Genomic DNA, 18,788 nt, shown 5'->3' on the forward strand with positions numbered 1-18,788 from the left:
AACTGCACTCGCCACACAAATACTGTGACTACAAGGGCAGGTCAGAGGCTAAGAACGCTGTGGCAAGTAACTCACTTCCTGCCTCCCCAAAGCCTCTCTAATCTCTACAGGAGTGTGATGGGATACTCCCCACTTGCCTGGATGAGTGCAGCTCCAACAATGCTCAAAGAAGATCTGACACCATCCAGGACAAAGCTGCCTGCTTGACTGGCACCCCATCCACAAACATTCACTCTCTCCACCAACGACGCACAGTAGCAGCAGTGTGTACCATCTACAAGATGCACTGCAAGAATTCCCCATGGCTCCTTAGACAGCACCTTCCAAACCCACAACAACTACCATCTAGAAGGACAAGGGCAGCAGATAGGTGGGAACACCACCACCTGCAAGTTCCCCTCCAAACCATACACCAACCTAACTTGGAAATATATCACCATTCCTTCACTGTCAGTGGGTCAAAATTCTGGAACTCCCTTCCTAACAGCACTGTGGGTGTACCTACTCCACATGGACTGCAGCGGTTCAAGAAGGCTGCTCACAACCACCTTCTCAAGGGCAATTAGGGATGGGCAATAAATGCTGGCTCAGCCAGCGACACCCACATCCCATGAATGAATTAAAAAAAGCTATAATAGATGGGAGTAACCACTTCCTTTTTCATTAACGTCTAATTAAGTATTTAGAAAAGTTTGAAGCAGAGCTGAATGCAATACAATCACAACACAAACCCGTCAATAGAGTCCAGGGAAGGAGAGATGTAAAGGGAAATTAAAAACAAAAATAGCATTTATTTTAAACATGTCAACTCAACAAAAGCACATTATGCAGCAGCCTAACTCAGAACTTACAAAGTTAACAGCCAGAGCTCCTTTCCGCTGTCTCATTTGCATGCGAGGTAATTGTATCTCTGCATTCTTCCGGTGTCCCGTCGACCTCACAGTCACTGAAAACTCCTCATCTGGAAGGGAAATGAACCCAACAATTGCAAGCGAATAAACTTCAAGCAACGTATGAGCAGAAGAGGAGGACTTGAACTACACTATCCAGGAATCATTGCAAAGTGTGCATGCATAAACATCAGGTCAGGTCACAAATGTTTGTGGCTGGGCTCTAAGCTAAGTCGCCTACAATACACACCATGAAGGTTCACACACGAATAATAGTTTTTGACCAGGGGGCTGCCAACGACTGCAGAACCACAAGACAGGAAGGGGATAGGAAGACTTAACCTTGTTGAGAAATGGCGTGTTTTGAATTCAATCACAATAAAAGTGAGCCATGAATAGGCATTGCAAATTAACACAAAGGAATTCAGCAACAGTATTACTCAAATTAGATGCTGTAAGAACATAAGAAGTAGGAGCAGGAGTAGACCACACAGCCCATCGAGCCTGATCCACCATTCAATATGACCATGGCAGATCTTGGGCTTCAGTTTCATTTTCCCACCCATTTCCCACGTCTCTTAATTCCCTGAGACACCAAAAAATCTGTTTATCCCAGCATTAAATATATTCAACGATGGAGCATCCACAACCCTGTGGGGTAAAGAATTCCAAAGATTATGCTTAAAAAACATCAAATTTTATGTTGACATATAACAACACTATTGAATAGAAATACATCTACATCTGTAGCACAAATTGCAGCACAGCAATATGCCATCAGAACCTAAAGCTCTGTCAAACACACAGAGCTCAGAGATTTGTGAGAAACCGACATGCTAAATAATAGGGCCATAATTTCCTCAGTGGCAATCAGCAGGTTATTAATATTTATTATAATTATTAACTGATCAACATTAAAATGGAATAATTTAAAACGGAGCAACTAAAATGGAGTCTTACTGTACAAATGTCAAGTTCAGTTGTCAGGCACGGTATCAGTACTTCAGAGTCACAGCATCAAAGGAGGCGGCCATTTGGCTCACCAGGTTCTTGCCAACTCTCGGTTGAGAAATCTAGTCAGTCCCATTGTCTGCTCTATCCCTGTAGCACTGCAGGTTTAATTCCTTCAAGTGCCCATCCAATTTCCCTTTGAAATCATTCATTGTCTCCACTTCCACCACCCTCATAGGCAGTGCGTCCCAGCTGATTATCACTCGCTATGTAAGAAAGTTCTTCCTTACAGTCACCCTGCATCTTTTGCCCAATACCTTAAATCTGCGTCCCCGGTCCTTGTTTACTTTACCTCAACCTGTCATAATCTTGTACATTCTATCATCTCCTTCTGGAAAAAAAAAGGCAAAATTTTCCAAGCATTGCAACCATCAAACTAAAGCGACTGGTTTAATCATTAGAAGGAAATGGAACCCATCTACATGTACTTGTACTTGATTAACTGATCCATACTCCAAAGCACACTCTCTTCTCCTACCCAATGCAGTAATAATAAACGGACTAACGCTAACCCTCCTCAAACCCAAGTTCAGTTCTGTCTACCTAACCATAGCTAGAGAAATGCCTAGAATTGCTTCTCTTCCCGCAGAGTTACATTTGGTATTCACCAGGATCTTTTCCTCTCCTATCTCTCATCCACATGCTGTCCCTTAGCAACCTCATCCGAAAGCACAAGTTTCCACATGTACACTGATAACACCCACCTCTACCACATCCTCTCTCAACTCCACGGATTCTAAATTGCCAAACTCCTCGTCCAACATTCAGCACTGGATGAGCAGAAATCTCCTCCAATTAAATATTGGGAATATTGAAGCCATCGTCCTCAGTCCCCGCCAAACACTCGCCATTGACTCCATCCATCTCCCTGGCAACTGCCTGAGGCTGAACTCGACTGTTCGCAACTTTAGTGTCCTATCTGACCACGAGATGAGATTTCAACCAAACATCCACATGATCAGTAAGAATGCACATTTCCACCTCTGTAACAATGCCAGATTCCACACCACCTCAGCTCTTCTGCTGCTGAAACCCTTAGCCACAGTTTTCTTATCTTCAGGCTTGACTATTCTAAGATACTCCTGCCTGTCTCCCACTGCCTCTGTAAACTTCAGGTTATCCAAAACTCTGCAGCCTGTGTCCTAGCTTGCACCCAAGTTCCATTCACCCTTCACCCCTGTGTTCACTGATCTACACTGGCTCCTTGTTCAGCAATGCCACTATTTTTAAGTTTTCATCCTTGCTTTCAAATTCCTCCATGGCCTGGCCCCTCCTTATCTCTGTTACCCACAATCCTTCAAGTGATCTGCACTCCAATTCCAGTTTGTTCAGCATCCCCAATTTTAATTGCTTTACCATTGGTCTTTGGCTCACTGGGCCAGAGGCTCTGAAATTGCCTCCCCAAAGCCACTCCAACTCAGCTTACTCCTTTAATCCATTCCTTACCTACCTCTTTGACCAAGCTTTGGGTCATCTACTCTAATATCTCTTGCGGCTCAGTTGGAGTCATACCTAACACAAGGGAAGATGGTTGTGGTAGTTGGAGATCAATCATCTCAGTCCCAAGACATCACTGCAGGAGTTCCTCAGGGTAGTGCCCTAGGCCCAACCATCTTCAGCTGCTTCATCAATGACCTTCCTTCGATAAGGTCAGAAGTGGGGATGTTAGTTGATGATTGCGCAATATTCACCATCATTTGCGATTCTACAGATACTGAAGCAGTCCATGCCCATATGCAGCAAGACCTAGACAATATACAGGCTTGGGCTGACAAGTGGTAAGTATCATCCATGCCACACAATGCCAGGCATCTCCAACAAGAGAGAATCTAACCATCATCCCTTAACATTCAATGGCATTACCATTGCTGAATTCCCCACTATAAACATCCTGGGGGTTACCACTGACCAGAAGTTTTACTGGAGTAGCCATATAAGTACTGAGGCTACAACAGCAGGTCAGAGGCTGGGAATTCTGCAGAGTGTAACTCACCTCCTGACTCCCCAAAACCTGTCCACCATCTACAAGGCACAAGTCAGGAGTGTGATGGAATACTCTCCACTTGCCTGGATGAGTCCAACAACAGACAAGAAGCTCAACACCACCTAGGCCCACTTGATTGGCACCCCACCCACATCTTCAGTATTCACTCCCTCCAGCATCTACGCACAGTGGCAGCAGTGTGTGTCTAGAAGATATAATAATTCTCAATGGAATTTATTGTAAAATAGAGTATGTGAGTGTGTGAGTGGATGTATGAGTGAGAGAGAGAGATTTAACTGAATTAGAGGCAGCTAGTCTGGGTGCTTTGATCTAAGAAGAGAGGTTAGGTTTGAAATATTAATTAGATAAACGTGGGGAAATTTAGAAACATAGGTGTCAAGGGAACACTTGCATTTTGAAATGAACTGGACTAGATTGTTTTCAAAGGAGGCGTGAAATGTGTCACCTAGCCAGGTAAAGTTTGGAAACAATGTGTTTATTTTTCCCAAAGATTACTGGTAAAACTTAGTGCTATGAGAGGGTTTTATTATCAGGGTGATAAAGTCCAAAAACATAGTGAAACATTGGGTATTTGCATTCAAAGAGAAAGATATGTATAAAGAAGGAGCAAGGGCTGTGTATAAGGGAAGGCATTATTAAGATCTTACAAGTGTGTGAAAAAGCCTTCAGCATCGATGCCTCAAGCAGCTGTCTTCAAAAAATGAAGTTAAGAAAACTCACTTGGGAATCAACTTGTTCATGTTTCTTTGCCTGGGTCTTTTAAAATCTGTGTGTCTTACTGTTACCTTAATGAAGTGTAACTGGGAGTTAGATTGAGTAGGGAATTTAGAAATTATCAATAGTAATTTGTAGATCTATATTATTTAAAATAATTTCTTCTATTAATAAATGTTTAATCAAGTTTTGTAAAAACCTTAAGACTTGGTTACTTATTACTATTGAATTCAGGGCACACATCTCAAAATTTATACAAATTGCAAAAAAAAGTTGTAGCAGTTGCTTCAAGTTCCACTTTGAGATTTGAACTCAGCATTTGACATCAGCTGTGCCATAACATGCATAGCATATACAAGGTGCACTGGACGCAATACTTAAGTTGAGACCGTACCATTTGAGAAAGGTTCATCATAACTTCTTGCTTTTATACTCTGCCTCTTATTTATAAAGCCTAGGATCCCATTTGTCTTATTAACCAATTCCTCAACATGCTCCGTCACCTTCAACAATTTCTGCATATAAACCTCCAGTTCCCCCTGCGCCTGCACCCCTTTTAGAATTGTATCCTTTATTCTAAATTGCCTCTCCTTGCTTTTCCTATTAACTTTTTCACTTCACACTCCTCTGCATTAAATTTCATCTGCCACCCATTCCACCAGCCTATGACCTCCTGAACTTCATCACTAACCTCCTAACAGTTTACACTACATCATCAGAAAAATTAAACAATTATTTTACTTTGGTATTTACCAGGTAGATAGGAAGAGTAGCCATGGCATTGAATAATGAGCTCACGAATGACATAAGTACATTTAAAATTAAAAAAGGAATGTGAACTACTCATACTCATGGCTCTCACATTTTAAAATAATCTAGGGAAGAGACAGCAGAGGCATTACTACACATATTTAATAATTTATTAGAAAAAAAGTGTCGTGCCAGAGGCCTTATGGATAGTTAATGTAATACCTCTATTTAAGAGAGGCAAACACGCCCAGGGAATTATTGCCCCATCAACATAATATCAGTGGTAGGTAAAATAATGGAACCCCGACTAAAAGAGAGAATAATCAAACATCAAGAAAAAAACACTTGCTTGACCAACCTTACTGTATTTTCTGAGGGGGTGACCAAGAGCAGGCAATGGTAACGCAGTAGATGTAAGATGTATGGATTTACAAAAAGCCTTTGGTAAGGTGCTCCATTAAAAACAAAAACAATAAGGTCAGAGAATGTGGAGTCAGTGGATAAGTGGCAGAATGGATTGCTAGCTGGCTTCAAGACAAAGGCAGGGAGTGGGAGTAGAGGGTATTTCTTCGGAGCTCGAGAAGGTGGGAAATGGTGTTCCACAAGGGTCAGTGCTGGGACCACCACTGTTCATAATGTACAAAACAATTTGGAATCAGAAACACAATTTCTAAATTTACAGATGACACTGAATTGGGGGGTGGGGTGGAGGAGGCAGTATAGTCAATGCTGAGGAGGACTGCAGCAAATCACTGAAGGACCTTAATAAACTTGCAGAATGAGCAAATAAACTGGCAAACGAAGTTCAACACACATAAACGTGAGGTAATACATTTTGGTACGAAGAATAGGGTGGTCAATTATTAACTTGGAAAATGCAAGTCTAGGTGGGGTAGAGGAACAAAGGGATGTCAGCAGATTACAAATACTAAAAGTTGCATCACAGGTTAACAAGGCCATTAAAAAAAAGCAAACCAGGCACTCAGCTTTACTCTTAGAGAGATAGAATTGAAAAGTAGAGAAATTAGGCTGAACTTTTATTGAACCTTGGTCAGATCACTGCATGCAGTAAGAGTCAAAACCATAGAAAAGTTACAGCACAGGAGGCGGCCATTCGGCCCATCTTGTCCATGCCAGCCCAAGGACACCCAGGTGCCCTTTCTAATCCCACCTTCCTACACCCGGCCCATAGCCCTGCAGCTTACAACACTTTAGGTGCTGATCCAGGTAGTTTTTAAAAAGAGTTTGGAGTTTCTGCCTCTACCACCAAATTGGACAGCGAATTCCAGACACCCACTACCCTCTGCGTAAAGTTCTTCCTCATGCGCCCCACCCCCTACACCTTCTGCCACTTATCTTGAATCTATGTCCTCTGGTTCTAGAATTCTCCATCAAGGGAAACAACTTTATCCTGTCCACTCTATCTATTCCCCTCATAATTTTGTACACCTCAATCAAGTCACCTCTCAGCCTTCTTTGTTCAAAGGAAAATAACACCAACCTATCCAATCTCTCCTCGTAGCTAAACTTTTCTAACCCTGGAAACATTCTTGTAAACCTCCTCTGCACTCTCTCCAGAGCTATTACGTCCTTCCTGTAATGTGGTGACCAGAACTGCACTCAAATCTCCAGTGGTGGCCTCACCAGTGTTTTACACAATTCCAACATTATATCCTTACTTTTATATTCCAAACTTATGTCAACGAAAGAGAGCATTCCATATGCCTTCTTTACAACCTTGTCTACTTGAACTGCTCCCTTCAGGGACCTGTGTACTTGTATGCCAAGATCTCTCACTTCATCTACCCCTCTTAGTCTATTCCCATTTATTTTGTAATCCCTGTAACTGTTTGACCTCCCTAAATGTATGACCTCACGCTTCTCTATGTTAAAATCCATCTGCCACTTTACCGCCCAGTCCACCAACCCATCTATATCGTTTTGGGGATTATGGCTATCCTCTACACTATCCACTACTTGGCCAATCTTTGTATCATCTGCAAATTTCCCAATTGTGCCCCGCACGTTCACGTCCAAATCGTTAATATATAACACAAACAGCAAAGGTCCCAACACTGAGCCCTGTGGACCACCACTTGAGACAACTTTCCATTCACAAGGGCATCCATTGACCATTACCCTTTGTTTCCTGTTACAAAGCCAACCTTTTATCCAGTTTGCCACATTACCCTGAATCCCATGGGCTTTTACTTTCCTGACCAATCTGCTATGTGGACCTTGTCAAATGCCTTGCTAAAATCCATGTACACAACATCCACTGCACTACCTTCATCAACCCTTCTTGTCACTTCCTCAAAGAATTAAATCAAATTTGAGAGACAAGACCTTCCTTTAACAAATCCATGCTGACCATCCCTGACTAGTCCATGCCTTTCCACATGACAGTTAATCCAATCTCTCAGGATTGATTCTACTAATTTGCTCACCACCGATGTAAGAGTAACTGGCCTATAATTGTCTGGCATTTCCTTTGATGTCTTTTTAAACAATGGAAATACATTTGCATTTCTCCAGTCCTCCGGGACCTCCCCTGTATCTAGTGAAGATTGGAAAATGATCCTCAGAACATCTGCTATCTCCTCCCTGACTTCCTTCAGCAGCCTTGGAAACAATCCATCTGGCCCTGGTGATTTATCAACTTCCAAGAATTTCAACCCTTCAAGTATTTCCTCTTTCTTTATGACTTTCCCGTCCAATATCTCGCAGTGTTGTTCCTCCTGAACTACTATATTTACATCCTCCCTTTCCTTTGTAAACATGAAGACAAAATATTCATTCAAAACCCTTCCCACAGCCTCTGCATCTACACACAAGTTTCCATCTTCATCTCTGATAGTCCCACTTTTATCTTAGCTAAACTTTTAGCATCAATGTTTTGGTAAAAACATTTGGTTATCTTTAACTTTACTTGCTGATCTTTTTTCATGCCCTCTCTTTGATTTCCTTATTTCCTTTTTACTTCGTCCCTGCACTTCCTATATTCGTCTAGGCTATCTGCAGTGCTTAGTTCTTTGTGCCTATCGTACGCTTTCTTTTTCTGTTTGATCTTCCCCTGTATTCCTCTAGACGACCAGGGGGATCTAGATTTGGCAGTACCACTCTTATTTTTGTAGGGGACATGTCTACTTTGTACAATAAGGATCTCGCTTTTTAGTGCTTCCCACTGGTTTTCCACTGTTTTATCCTCCAGCAGTGCTGTCCAGTCCACCTCAGCCAAGTCCCTTCTCAGTTCTGCAAAATTTGCCTTCCCCCAGTTCAAGGCTTTTACTCCTGTCTTATCTCTGTCTTTTTCCATGGTTACCACATCATAAAAAGGACATACAGAGGCTCTGAAGAGGGTATAGAGGAGATTTAAAATGATGGTACCAGAAACGAGTGGGTATGCCTATGATGAAAGGATGAACATGCTAGGTCCCTCTTCTCTTGAGAAAACATTGAAGGTGACCATTTATAAAGGTTTTTAAAATTATAGAGTGGAGACACACACAGTGTTTCCACTTGTAGAGAAGAGCATAATTAGAGGCCAGCAATATATGATAGTCACCAAGAAATCCCAGTAGGCAATTTAGAAGAAACTTCTTTTCCCAAAGAGATGGAGAAATTGGAACTTGCTACCACAAGAAGTGGTTGAAGCAAATAGTATAGCTGCATTTAAGGGGAAGTTAGACAAGCATATGAGGGAGAAAGGAATAAAAAATTATGATGATAGATGTCAATGAGAAAAGGTGGCAGTCTGCTCAAGATGCCAGAATGAACTGGTTGGGCCAAATGCCCTATTTCTGTGCCTTAAATACTATGCAATCCTATGTAATCAGAATGAAAGGTTTCAAATATCAGTTAAGTGACAGGCATAAGAGGCAAACTTGGAGAGAACTTCTTTTGTCTTAAAGGGCAATTGAGCTGTTTGTGCAATAGCTTAATTGCAGTTGACGCTGTAGCAGGCAGTAAGATGGGGTCTCAAGACATTTGGAGTACTTTTCACATAAAGGAGGTATATGGTGAAAAGTTGAATAGATACCTGAAAAGGGAACAGGCTTGACTGGCCTTTTCCTAAAGACTCTAATGCTCGACCATCCAGCTCTTTATTTATTATCAATTTATTGCATTACCAGATCAACCAAACATCAATTTTTGCAGTAATGCAATTAACTCCTTTGTTTAGATGATTAGTTAGTTTCCCTTTGCTTGAGAATGGAGTTCCAATTACAGGGCCACTCAAGTGTGCTTGGGAGGAGTCACATTAATTCTCAGTAACACCTTGCCTGGAAACATCAGTCAATGCACAGGACCATATGAACATGTTGCAAATGCTGCACATCACTTTTAATGCAATTCTATTAATATCTGAACAAATATGCTCAAACAAGTCTGAAATACCTATTAGGTACACAAGACATTTAAAGCATAGATTCCCTCTCCTGTATTGCTGTTTGCTAGAAGCACCATTGAAAACATGTACTGCTATGTTCTGCAGAGTTTCCAATCTCTAACCAAGTCACACTGGCAATAATGCATGACAAAATATAAAGCTTGATGGTTACACAGCAATAATTACCAAGGTTCTGGATTTCATTAAGCTGCTCAAATGAAAGTAATCCGAAATATTCATCTACTCTTTTTCAAATGACCTAACAACTATACAATATTGTGAAATCCTACATGCTACACCCCACCGACGTTGATCTCCTTACCCTCTCTGTTCTTTGTCCTGAGACCCAGGCCCATCATTTTGGGTCCAGCACCAAAGATCTGAAGTTTCCGCAGCTCTGGGTTTCTGGCAAAATCGTCTTCAGAAGGATCACCCTTTAAAGAAATTAATTGTTGAACTTTTTGTAACAATCACAGGAAAATCTTATCAGTGAACTACAGGTACCGCTCATGTCCATAAAACATGAAAGAGATCATAAACTGTTTAAATCAAACTTTACTTTCTGCTTATTTAAAAATGGAATTTGCTGAACCAAAAACATGGCTGCTACAGGTCACATGATTTGAATGTTGGCCGTGTTGGAAACTTCCAACAGTAATTACAGGACAGAGATCAACCCTCATCCTTGTGGAATCTCACACCGATCATTGTGTGGACCCATTGCAATCAGCGAAACATGGGAGCAGCAGATGGTCTGTCTGCCCAGCCTGGACTGAATCAGACAGCAAGCCATCAAAACTTATTATACCTGTGGAGGCACTAATAACCACCTTCTATGTCCTACGGTGAACAATGGACTTTAACCAGAGACATCAAAACAGATTGTTAACCTGAAACTGACTCATCAATGGGCAGCACCACATGACCTAAGCTTCTTTGGCTTTTAGAAAGTTTTAATGTTAGATTCCTGGACTCCCAGGGAGGTTGACTGTTAACATCCAGCCTGTCAACATCAAAGCCTGATTCCAGGCTGACAACAAAGTCTGCCTCAAGTCTAAACCTCTTCAAAACCTGGTTCTCTGGAAGATTCCTGCCATTGCCTGTACAGTGAACCAAATACCAACCTCATCTTGCTGCGTCATCACCAGCTCTGAAGGAATTTGGCAACACCTGCTTTCAGCTAGCTGGACCATCTGAACTTTAACTCCTACGTAAAGGAACACTCACTGGACTCTAACATTCACGTGTACTTTTTAAAAGTTATTCCTAGTTGTAAAACTCTTTTCTTTCCTATCTTGTGTGCGCATATGTAGTTGTGACGACCATCCCTCCGGTTCGAATAAATGAATTCACAATACTTCTGATTTAACCAGAGAGTTTGCTGTGAGTCACTTTAAAATTGCCTTCACACAGAGGATTTGGGGAACACCCCACAGCCTATTTCAAAAATTAAAGCACCTCTGTTTACAGTCAGATAGCAAGAAAAATAAAGGAGTTCAGTTTGCCTCACTCCCCTGTCCGTAACATGCCCTTATTTATAATACACTTACTGGATCACAAAATGCATGCAGGTTTAGAGTAGTTCTGCAAAAGAACAAAGAACAATCAAAGGTGAAGATACTCACCAGGAAGAGGACGAACTTCAGGGAGTTGAGGACATAAGAAACAGGAGCAGGAATAGGCCTTCAGCCTCTCGAGCCTGCTCCACCATTCAATAATATCTGATTGGGGCGTTAACTCTATTTTCCTGTCTGTCCCCATAACCCTCAACTCCCTTCTAGATCAAAAATCTGTATAACTCAGCGCTGAATGTAGCCAATGACCCAGTCTCCACTGCTCTCCAGGCTAAAAAATTCCAAAGATTAACAACACTCAGAAGAAATTCTTCGTCTTAAATGGGAGACCCCTTATTCTGAAACTAATTGAAAAAGGATCTGCCCTAGGTAAACTCCAATGAATACTGGTCTAGTTGGCCCAATCTCTCCTCATACGTCAATCCTGCCATCCCAGCAATCACTCTGGTGAACCTTCACTGCATTCCTCTATGCTAAGTATATCCTTTCTTAGATAAGGAGACCAAAACTGCACAATATTCCAGGTGTGGTCGCACCAAGTCCCTGTACAGCTGCAGTAAGACAGCTTTGCTCCTGTGCTCAAGTCCTCTCACAACGAAGGCCAACATAGCATTTGCCTTAACTGCTTGCTGCACCTGCATGCTTGCTTTCAGTGATTGGACATAGGTCCCTTTGTACATCAGCATTTCCCAATCTATCACCATTTAAATAATACTCTGCCATTCGGTTTTTCCTACTGAAGTGGATAACTTCATATTTATTCACATTATACTGTATCTGCCATGTATTTGCCCACTCAGCTCGTCTAAATCGCCTTGAAGCCTCTTTACGTCCTCCTCACCACTCACATTCCCAAGTTTTGTGTCACCAGCAAATTTGGAAATATTACACAAAAACAAAAATAGCTGGAAAAACTCAGCAGGTCTGACAGCATCTGTGGAGAGGAAAGCAGAGTTAACATTTCGAGTCCGTGTGACTCTTCATCAGAACTAAAGAAAAATTGAAATGTGGTGAAATATACGATGTTTAAGGGTGGGTGGGACAGGTGGAGCTGGATAGAGGGCCAGTGATTGGTGGAGGCAAAGAAGATATTGCCAAAGATGTCAGACAAAAGGACAAAGGGGTTGACGGAGATGATATTAGCTAAAGGATGCGCTAACGGTGATATTAAGGGTAGAAGCAGGACGAGCAAGTGACAGATGGCCCTAGTGGGGGTGAAGTAGGAAGAAGGGATCGAAATAGGCTAAAAGGTGGAGATAAAACAATGGTTGGAAATAAATTTAAAAATAATAATAGAAATAGGTGGGAAAAGAAAAATATATTTAAAAAATATATAAATTATTAGGAAAAAAAGGGGGTGGGGATGCAGGAGAGAGTTCATGATCTTAAACTGTTGAACTCAATATTCAGTCCGGAAGCCTGTAAAGTGCCTAATCCGAAGATGAGGTGCTGTTCCTCCAGTTTCCGTTGAGCTTCACTGGAACAATGCAGCAGGAAATATTACATTTGGTTCTCTCATCCAAATCATTGATATATATTGTGAATAGCTGGGGCCCAAGCACTGATCCCTGCAGTACCCCACTGGTCACCAGCTGCCACTCCGAAAAAGATCTGTTTACTCCTACTCGCTGTTTCCTGTCTGCTAACCACTTCTCAATCCATGCCAATATATTACCACCAATCCCAAGTGCTTTAATTTTACACACTATCCTCTTACGTGGGACTTTATCAAAAGCTTTCTGAAAATCCAAATACACAACATCCACTGATTCTTCCTTATCTTTTCTGCTAGTTACGTCCTCAAAGAAACTCCATTAGGTTTGTCTTGTCAAACATGATTTCCCTTTCATAAAGCCATGTTGACTTTGTCTAATCCCGTTGATATTTTCTAAGTGTTCTGTTATCACATCCTTTTTAACAGACACTAGCATTTTCCCTACTACTGATGTTAGGCTAACTGGTCTGTAATTCCTTGTTTTCTCCTTCCCTCCTTTTTTTAAATAGTGGGTTTACATTTTCCACCCTCCAATCTGCCAGGACTGTTCCAGAATCTACAGAATTTTGGAAGATGACAACCAACACATCCACTATTTCCACGGCCACCTCCTTTAGTGCCCTGGGATATAGATTATCGGGCCCTGGGATATAGATTATCGGGCCCTGGGATATAGATTATCGGGCCCTGGGATATAGATTATCGGCTTTCAGTCCCATTAATTTCTCCAGCGCTTTTTTTTTAGTAGTACTAATCTCCTTCGGTTCCTCCTTCTCATGAGACACTTGGTTCCTGAGCATTTCTGCTATAATACCAGTTGCTTAATTCTGTATTCATAACTATATTTGCCTTGGTACTGGGCTGCAGAGGTCATGGAAACATGATCAGAAGGGCTTTGAAAAGGCTATTTGAAGAAGAGATATGCATAGATCTGGAATCAACAACACATTCAAGGACTTGAGAGGAAAGTGTGCGTCAACATAAGAAGAACATGGTCAAGCCTGAGAGGGTGCTGGAAATACTCAGCAGATCTGCAAGCATCTGTGGAGAGAGAAACAGAGTTAATGGTTCAGGTCACATACGGCTTCTTCAGAATTCCCTGATGCCAGAGGAAAGAGTGCGGAATATTCTGCAGGGGGAATGGAGTAAGCCAGAACATATGGTACACATCAGTACCAACGACAGAGAGAGCGCAGGTATTGAGGTCCTATAACCGGACTTTCAGGAGCTAGGGAGGAAGTTAAAAAGTAGGTAGCAATCTCTGGATTACTCCCAATTCCATACGTCAGCGATGTAGAAATTGGAAGACAGTGAGGATCAATGTGTGGCTTGGAGCATGGTGAAGGATGTAGGGTTTCAGATTCATGGGGATAAGGACAAGTTCTGGGGCAAGAGACACCTATTGAAAAGGTATGCCTCAATGACTGGGATGAATATCTTCAAAGGAGGTTCATTAGTATGGTTGGGGAGGATTGAAACTAAATTGGCAGGGAGGTGGGGACTGGCATACAGAAGAATAATGAGGTACATAAAGGAGCAAGAGTGCTGGTTGGTACTAGAGAAGGAATTAAGATAGGAACAAATTTTGAAATTGTGCTCTGCAGACCTAAGTCTAGGTCATTAATAAAGGTTAAGAAAAGCAGCAGTGCTAATACCGACCCCAGGAACTGTACTATATACCTTCCTCAAATTTGAAAAGCAACCTTTCACCACTACTGTGTTTCCTGTCACTCCCCAACTTTGTATCCAAGCCGCCCTTGTCCCTTTTATTCCATGGGCTTCAACTTTGCTATTATGTGGCACTTTATCAAACACCTTTTGGAAGTCCATGTACATCACATTACCTTCAACACTCTGTTGCCTCACCAAAAAAACTCAGTCAAATTAGTTGAACATGATTTGCCCTCAAGAAATCCATGATGGTTTTCCTTTAATTAATCCACATTTGTCTAAGAGATTGTTAATTTTCTCCTTGACTTGGATATTGAAATACAGAGCAAAATTTCTAAATTTGCCAATGATACCAAACCTGGATGTGTGCAAAAAGTGAGGATAATAGCAATTGACTGTATAAGGATACAAATAGGCTAGCAGAATGGGCAGACAAGGGGCAGGTGGAATTTAGCACAAAGTGCGAGGTGGTGCATTTTTGGTAGAAAGCATAGGGAGAGGCAAATAGAATTAAAGGCATAGTTCTCAAAGGTGTGCAGGGGCAGGGGGAATAGGAGGTCGTGTGCATAGATTTTTGAAGGTAGGACATAAAAAGAGTAGTTAGCAAAGCAAATGGGATCCTGGGCTTCACAAATAGAGGCACTAAGTACAAAAGCAGGGGAGTTATGCTTAACCTTTGTAAAGCTTTGGTTAAGCTACAACAAGAGTATTGCATCCAGTGCTGGTCACCACACTTTAGGAAGAATGTTAAGGTCCTCAAGAGGTTGCAGAGGAGATTTTCCAGAATGGTTTCCAGAAATAGAGATTTTAGCTACAAGGTTAGGTAGGAGAAACTAGGGCGAGCAACCCCAAGGAGAGCATCCTTGGAGCAAAGGAGACTGAGGCGAGTAAAATCAGAAAATGCTGGAAATACTCAACAAGTCAGGCAACATCTGTGGAGAGGTGAAGAGTTAACATTTCAGGTTGTAACCTTTCATCAAAACTCTGATGTCTGTAACAAGAAGGCAAAGATGATGTGTGCCTGACATTAACAGAACACTCAATTGCAAGATTATTGTGAGCACACCCCAAACTAAATCTCATGGCAGATACAAAGCCAAACAATCTTGTCACTTGTTCAATCCTTACAGGAGCTAGAAATACCATTTAATAAGGGGGGGGGGGGGGGCTGCTGCAGGGAGAGGAAAGAGTTATGGCCGATTAAGCACAGAGAGGTTTGCCTACCTGATTCAAGGTTTTAACACAGCCAGGAAAAATTTGCATAGAAGAGTTTTCAGCAGTCTATAACAAGACAAATAATTACAGTTAACACAGCTGATGCAAAAGCAGTTATGGATATTCAACAAGAAATCAATCTCCCAAGTGCAAGTGAAATCACTAGTAATTTCATTATCTGTCCCCAGAGAGGAGGCATGAATGAGCCAGGAATATGAGAGATAGAGAGAAAGATCAATCAAGGCAGGGGGAGGAGAGCACGAGCAAGTTTGGAAGGTGGGGCCACATGGGCAAGCAGGCAGATACATCACGCAGACTTGGTGGCTGGTGGAGGTCAGCGTAGAGAGTGGGCTGGGGGGTTTGCAGACAGGCTGCTGGCATGGGTGTGGGGGACGCTGCACAATGGCAGGCTGGCGCAGGGGCTGCCGCATTGGGGTAAGTGGGCAAGAATGGAGGGGAGGATGGTGAGGAACCACAGATGGACATGCGGCGCAGGAAGAGGGTTGCAAACCGGCAGGCCGGGTGCTTGCTCACTGGGGTGGGAAGTTGCACATATGAGTCCAGGAAGGGGGGAAGGGCAGGTGTGATAGGGCATACACAGAAGCTGGGGTGGGGGGGGGGCGGCGATGTGGCTGTGAAAGAGAGATCGCACACAACTGAGTCAGAGAGAAGTCACTGAATGGGGCTTCAATGCTGGAAAACTTAAAGCACGTGTGCAGTCTGCACAATTCAAATGGAGCTCAGAGTGATAGTTCTGGGGATTAATAATCACATCCAAAATGACGGTGATCTAGAGGACACGCTGTAAAAACTTTCATAAAGAATTTAAAAATCAAGATCATCTTATGTATAAAACCAGCCAAGTCATCTTACCAGTATCTGTGGTAGTTTGGCTGCTGTCTGAAATGAACTATTGGAACGCTGCTGAATAAAGTCAAAACCTTTATATTCGTTCATCTTACCGAGAGACTGGCTCCTGTCTGAAACAACTCATAGGGATATAGAATCCTCTCATAGTGGGACCGTAGCAGTGAACCAATGCCCTTTCCTTGTGGGTAACTCATTCGACTGGCGACCTTTGCCCATTTTTTCTCCTTGCACAGTGCTTCAAATCCACCTTCACTTGCAACCACCTGCAGGAGGAAAATTCGTTTTTTAATGTCGAGCCATGCAAGAAAAAGATTAAACAAAATCTGCTTCCCTGATTGTGCAGTGGTATGGTTCCTTAGCTATATAAACCAGGAAGATCCCACTTTATATGCTTGTTCTACATCAGAAAACCAGTGCTCCTACTTGGTGTCACAACCCCTGTTCAAGCTCATTGGCTTGGCTTATATGGCAAGAACAACCATTTGAGTAAGGTTTCAGATGGTCAGCACTCATTGAATTCTACCTACCACCTGCTAGCAGAAGTGGAAAGAAAAATAAAGCTTGATCAATGCACTGGATTTTAAGGAGTATCTTAAAGGGGAAAGAGAGGTAGAGAGGTTTATTGAGGAAATTCTAAAGCTTGGCAGCTGGAGGCACAGCCCTCAATGATGGAGCAATTAAAATCAGGTATGGCCAGAACTCGGGGAACACGGATGGATACCTTTAAGGATTGTGGTGCTGGAAGAGATTGTCAAATACCAAGAGCGCAATGCTTCAGAAAGCCTGGATAAGTATAGAAAGTGTAGGGTGAAATTAAAAAAGAAATTAGAAAAACAAAAAGGGCATGAAAAAATATCAGCAAGTAAAATCAACAAAAACACAAAGTAGGGCCAAAAAGAGACCAAAAGTTGCCCTTTTCGGAGTCAGTCCCTCAGGATTGACAATGACTTGTTTCTTTGTTTCTACTCAGTGGGTTTCTGAGAAGGTTGATAAGTCCAATGCGGGGCAGATGATGCCTGGAGGGTCAGGGAGATGTGTCTTTAGGGATTCTGTGGACTCTGATACCTCAACTTCACCCTTGCGTGCTCCCAACAAAGTGTTTTGATGTGTTTGGTGCCCACCCGAACAAAACGGGGAGGAAGGCAGGGAGAACACGCACGTGCTTCCACTCACCACAGCACCACGCGCGCACCTCCACCCTCCCAACCGCACACACGCGCAACCCCAGCCCGCACAGCACACGCGCAGCCCCAGCAGCTCCACAGAACCACGCGCGCATCCCCAGCCCCCCCACATACGCGCGCACTACCAGCACCCCCACGTGCAGCCCCAGCGCACGCACACACACAGACGTGCACCCCAACCCCCCCAACACACACGTGTGCACCCCCAACCTACCCCCAAATGTTCGCACCCCCAGAACCACCCCCACGCACGCGTGCACCCCCAGCAGCCACCACCCACCGCCCCCCCACACACACACACACACACACACACACACACACACACACAGGAGCGCACCACCAGCCCCACACACACACACGGGAGCGCACCACCAGCCCCACACACACACACACACGAGCGCACCACCAGCCCCACACACACACACACACGAGCGCACCACCAGCCCCACACACACACACACGAGCGCACCACCAGCCCCACACACACACACACGAGCGCACCACCAGCCCCACACACACACACACACACACACACACACACACACACACACACACACACACACACACACGAGCGCACCACCAGCCCCACACACACACACACACACACACACACACACACACACACACACACACACACACACACAGGAGCGCACCACCAGCCCCACACACACACACACGGGAGCGCACCACCAGCCCCACACACACACGGGAGCGCACCACCAGCCCCACACACACACACACGGGAGCGCACCACCAGCCCCACACACACACACACGGGAGCGCACCACCAGCCCCACACACACACACACGAGCGCACCACCAGCCCCACACACACACACACGAGCGCACCACCAGCCCCACACACACACACACGAGCGCACCACCAGCCCCACACACACACACACGAGCGCACCACCATCCCCACACACACACACACGAGCGCACCACCAGCCCCACACACACACACACACACACACACGAGCGCACCACCAGCCCCACACACACACACACACACACAC

The 18,788-nt window shown here is 43.5% G+C and overlaps 1 protein-coding gene across 2 annotated transcripts in view; it reads right to left on the reverse strand.

Annotated features, from left to right (window-relative positions):
- kdm5a (lysine (K)-specific demethylase 5A) overlaps positions 1-18,788 on the reverse strand; it is a 224,200-nt gene that overhangs the window by 170,831 nt on the left and 34,581 nt on the right. The window contains exons 4-7 of one of the 2 annotated variants that reach the window (XM_041215724.1): positions 16,678-16,848; positions 15,725-15,781; positions 10,083-10,194; positions 852-961 (exon numbers count right to left, since the gene is read on the reverse strand). In XM_041215724.1, the coding sequence (XP_041071658.1) occupies positions 852-961; positions 10,083-10,194; positions 15,725-15,781; positions 16,678-16,848 (450 nt within the window). The remainder of the gene's footprint in view (positions 1-851; positions 962-10,082; positions 10,195-15,724; positions 15,782-16,677; positions 16,849-18,788) is intronic. The other variant, XM_041215725.1, reaches the window with a different exon arrangement.

The sequence above is a fragment of the Carcharodon carcharias genome, chromosome 21 (assembly GCF_017639515.1).
Source record: "Carcharodon carcharias isolate sCarCar2 chromosome 21, sCarCar2.pri, whole genome shotgun sequence".
In the NCBI taxonomy this organism is placed as follows: Eukaryota; Metazoa; Chordata; class Chondrichthyes; order Lamniformes; family Lamnidae; genus Carcharodon; species Carcharodon carcharias.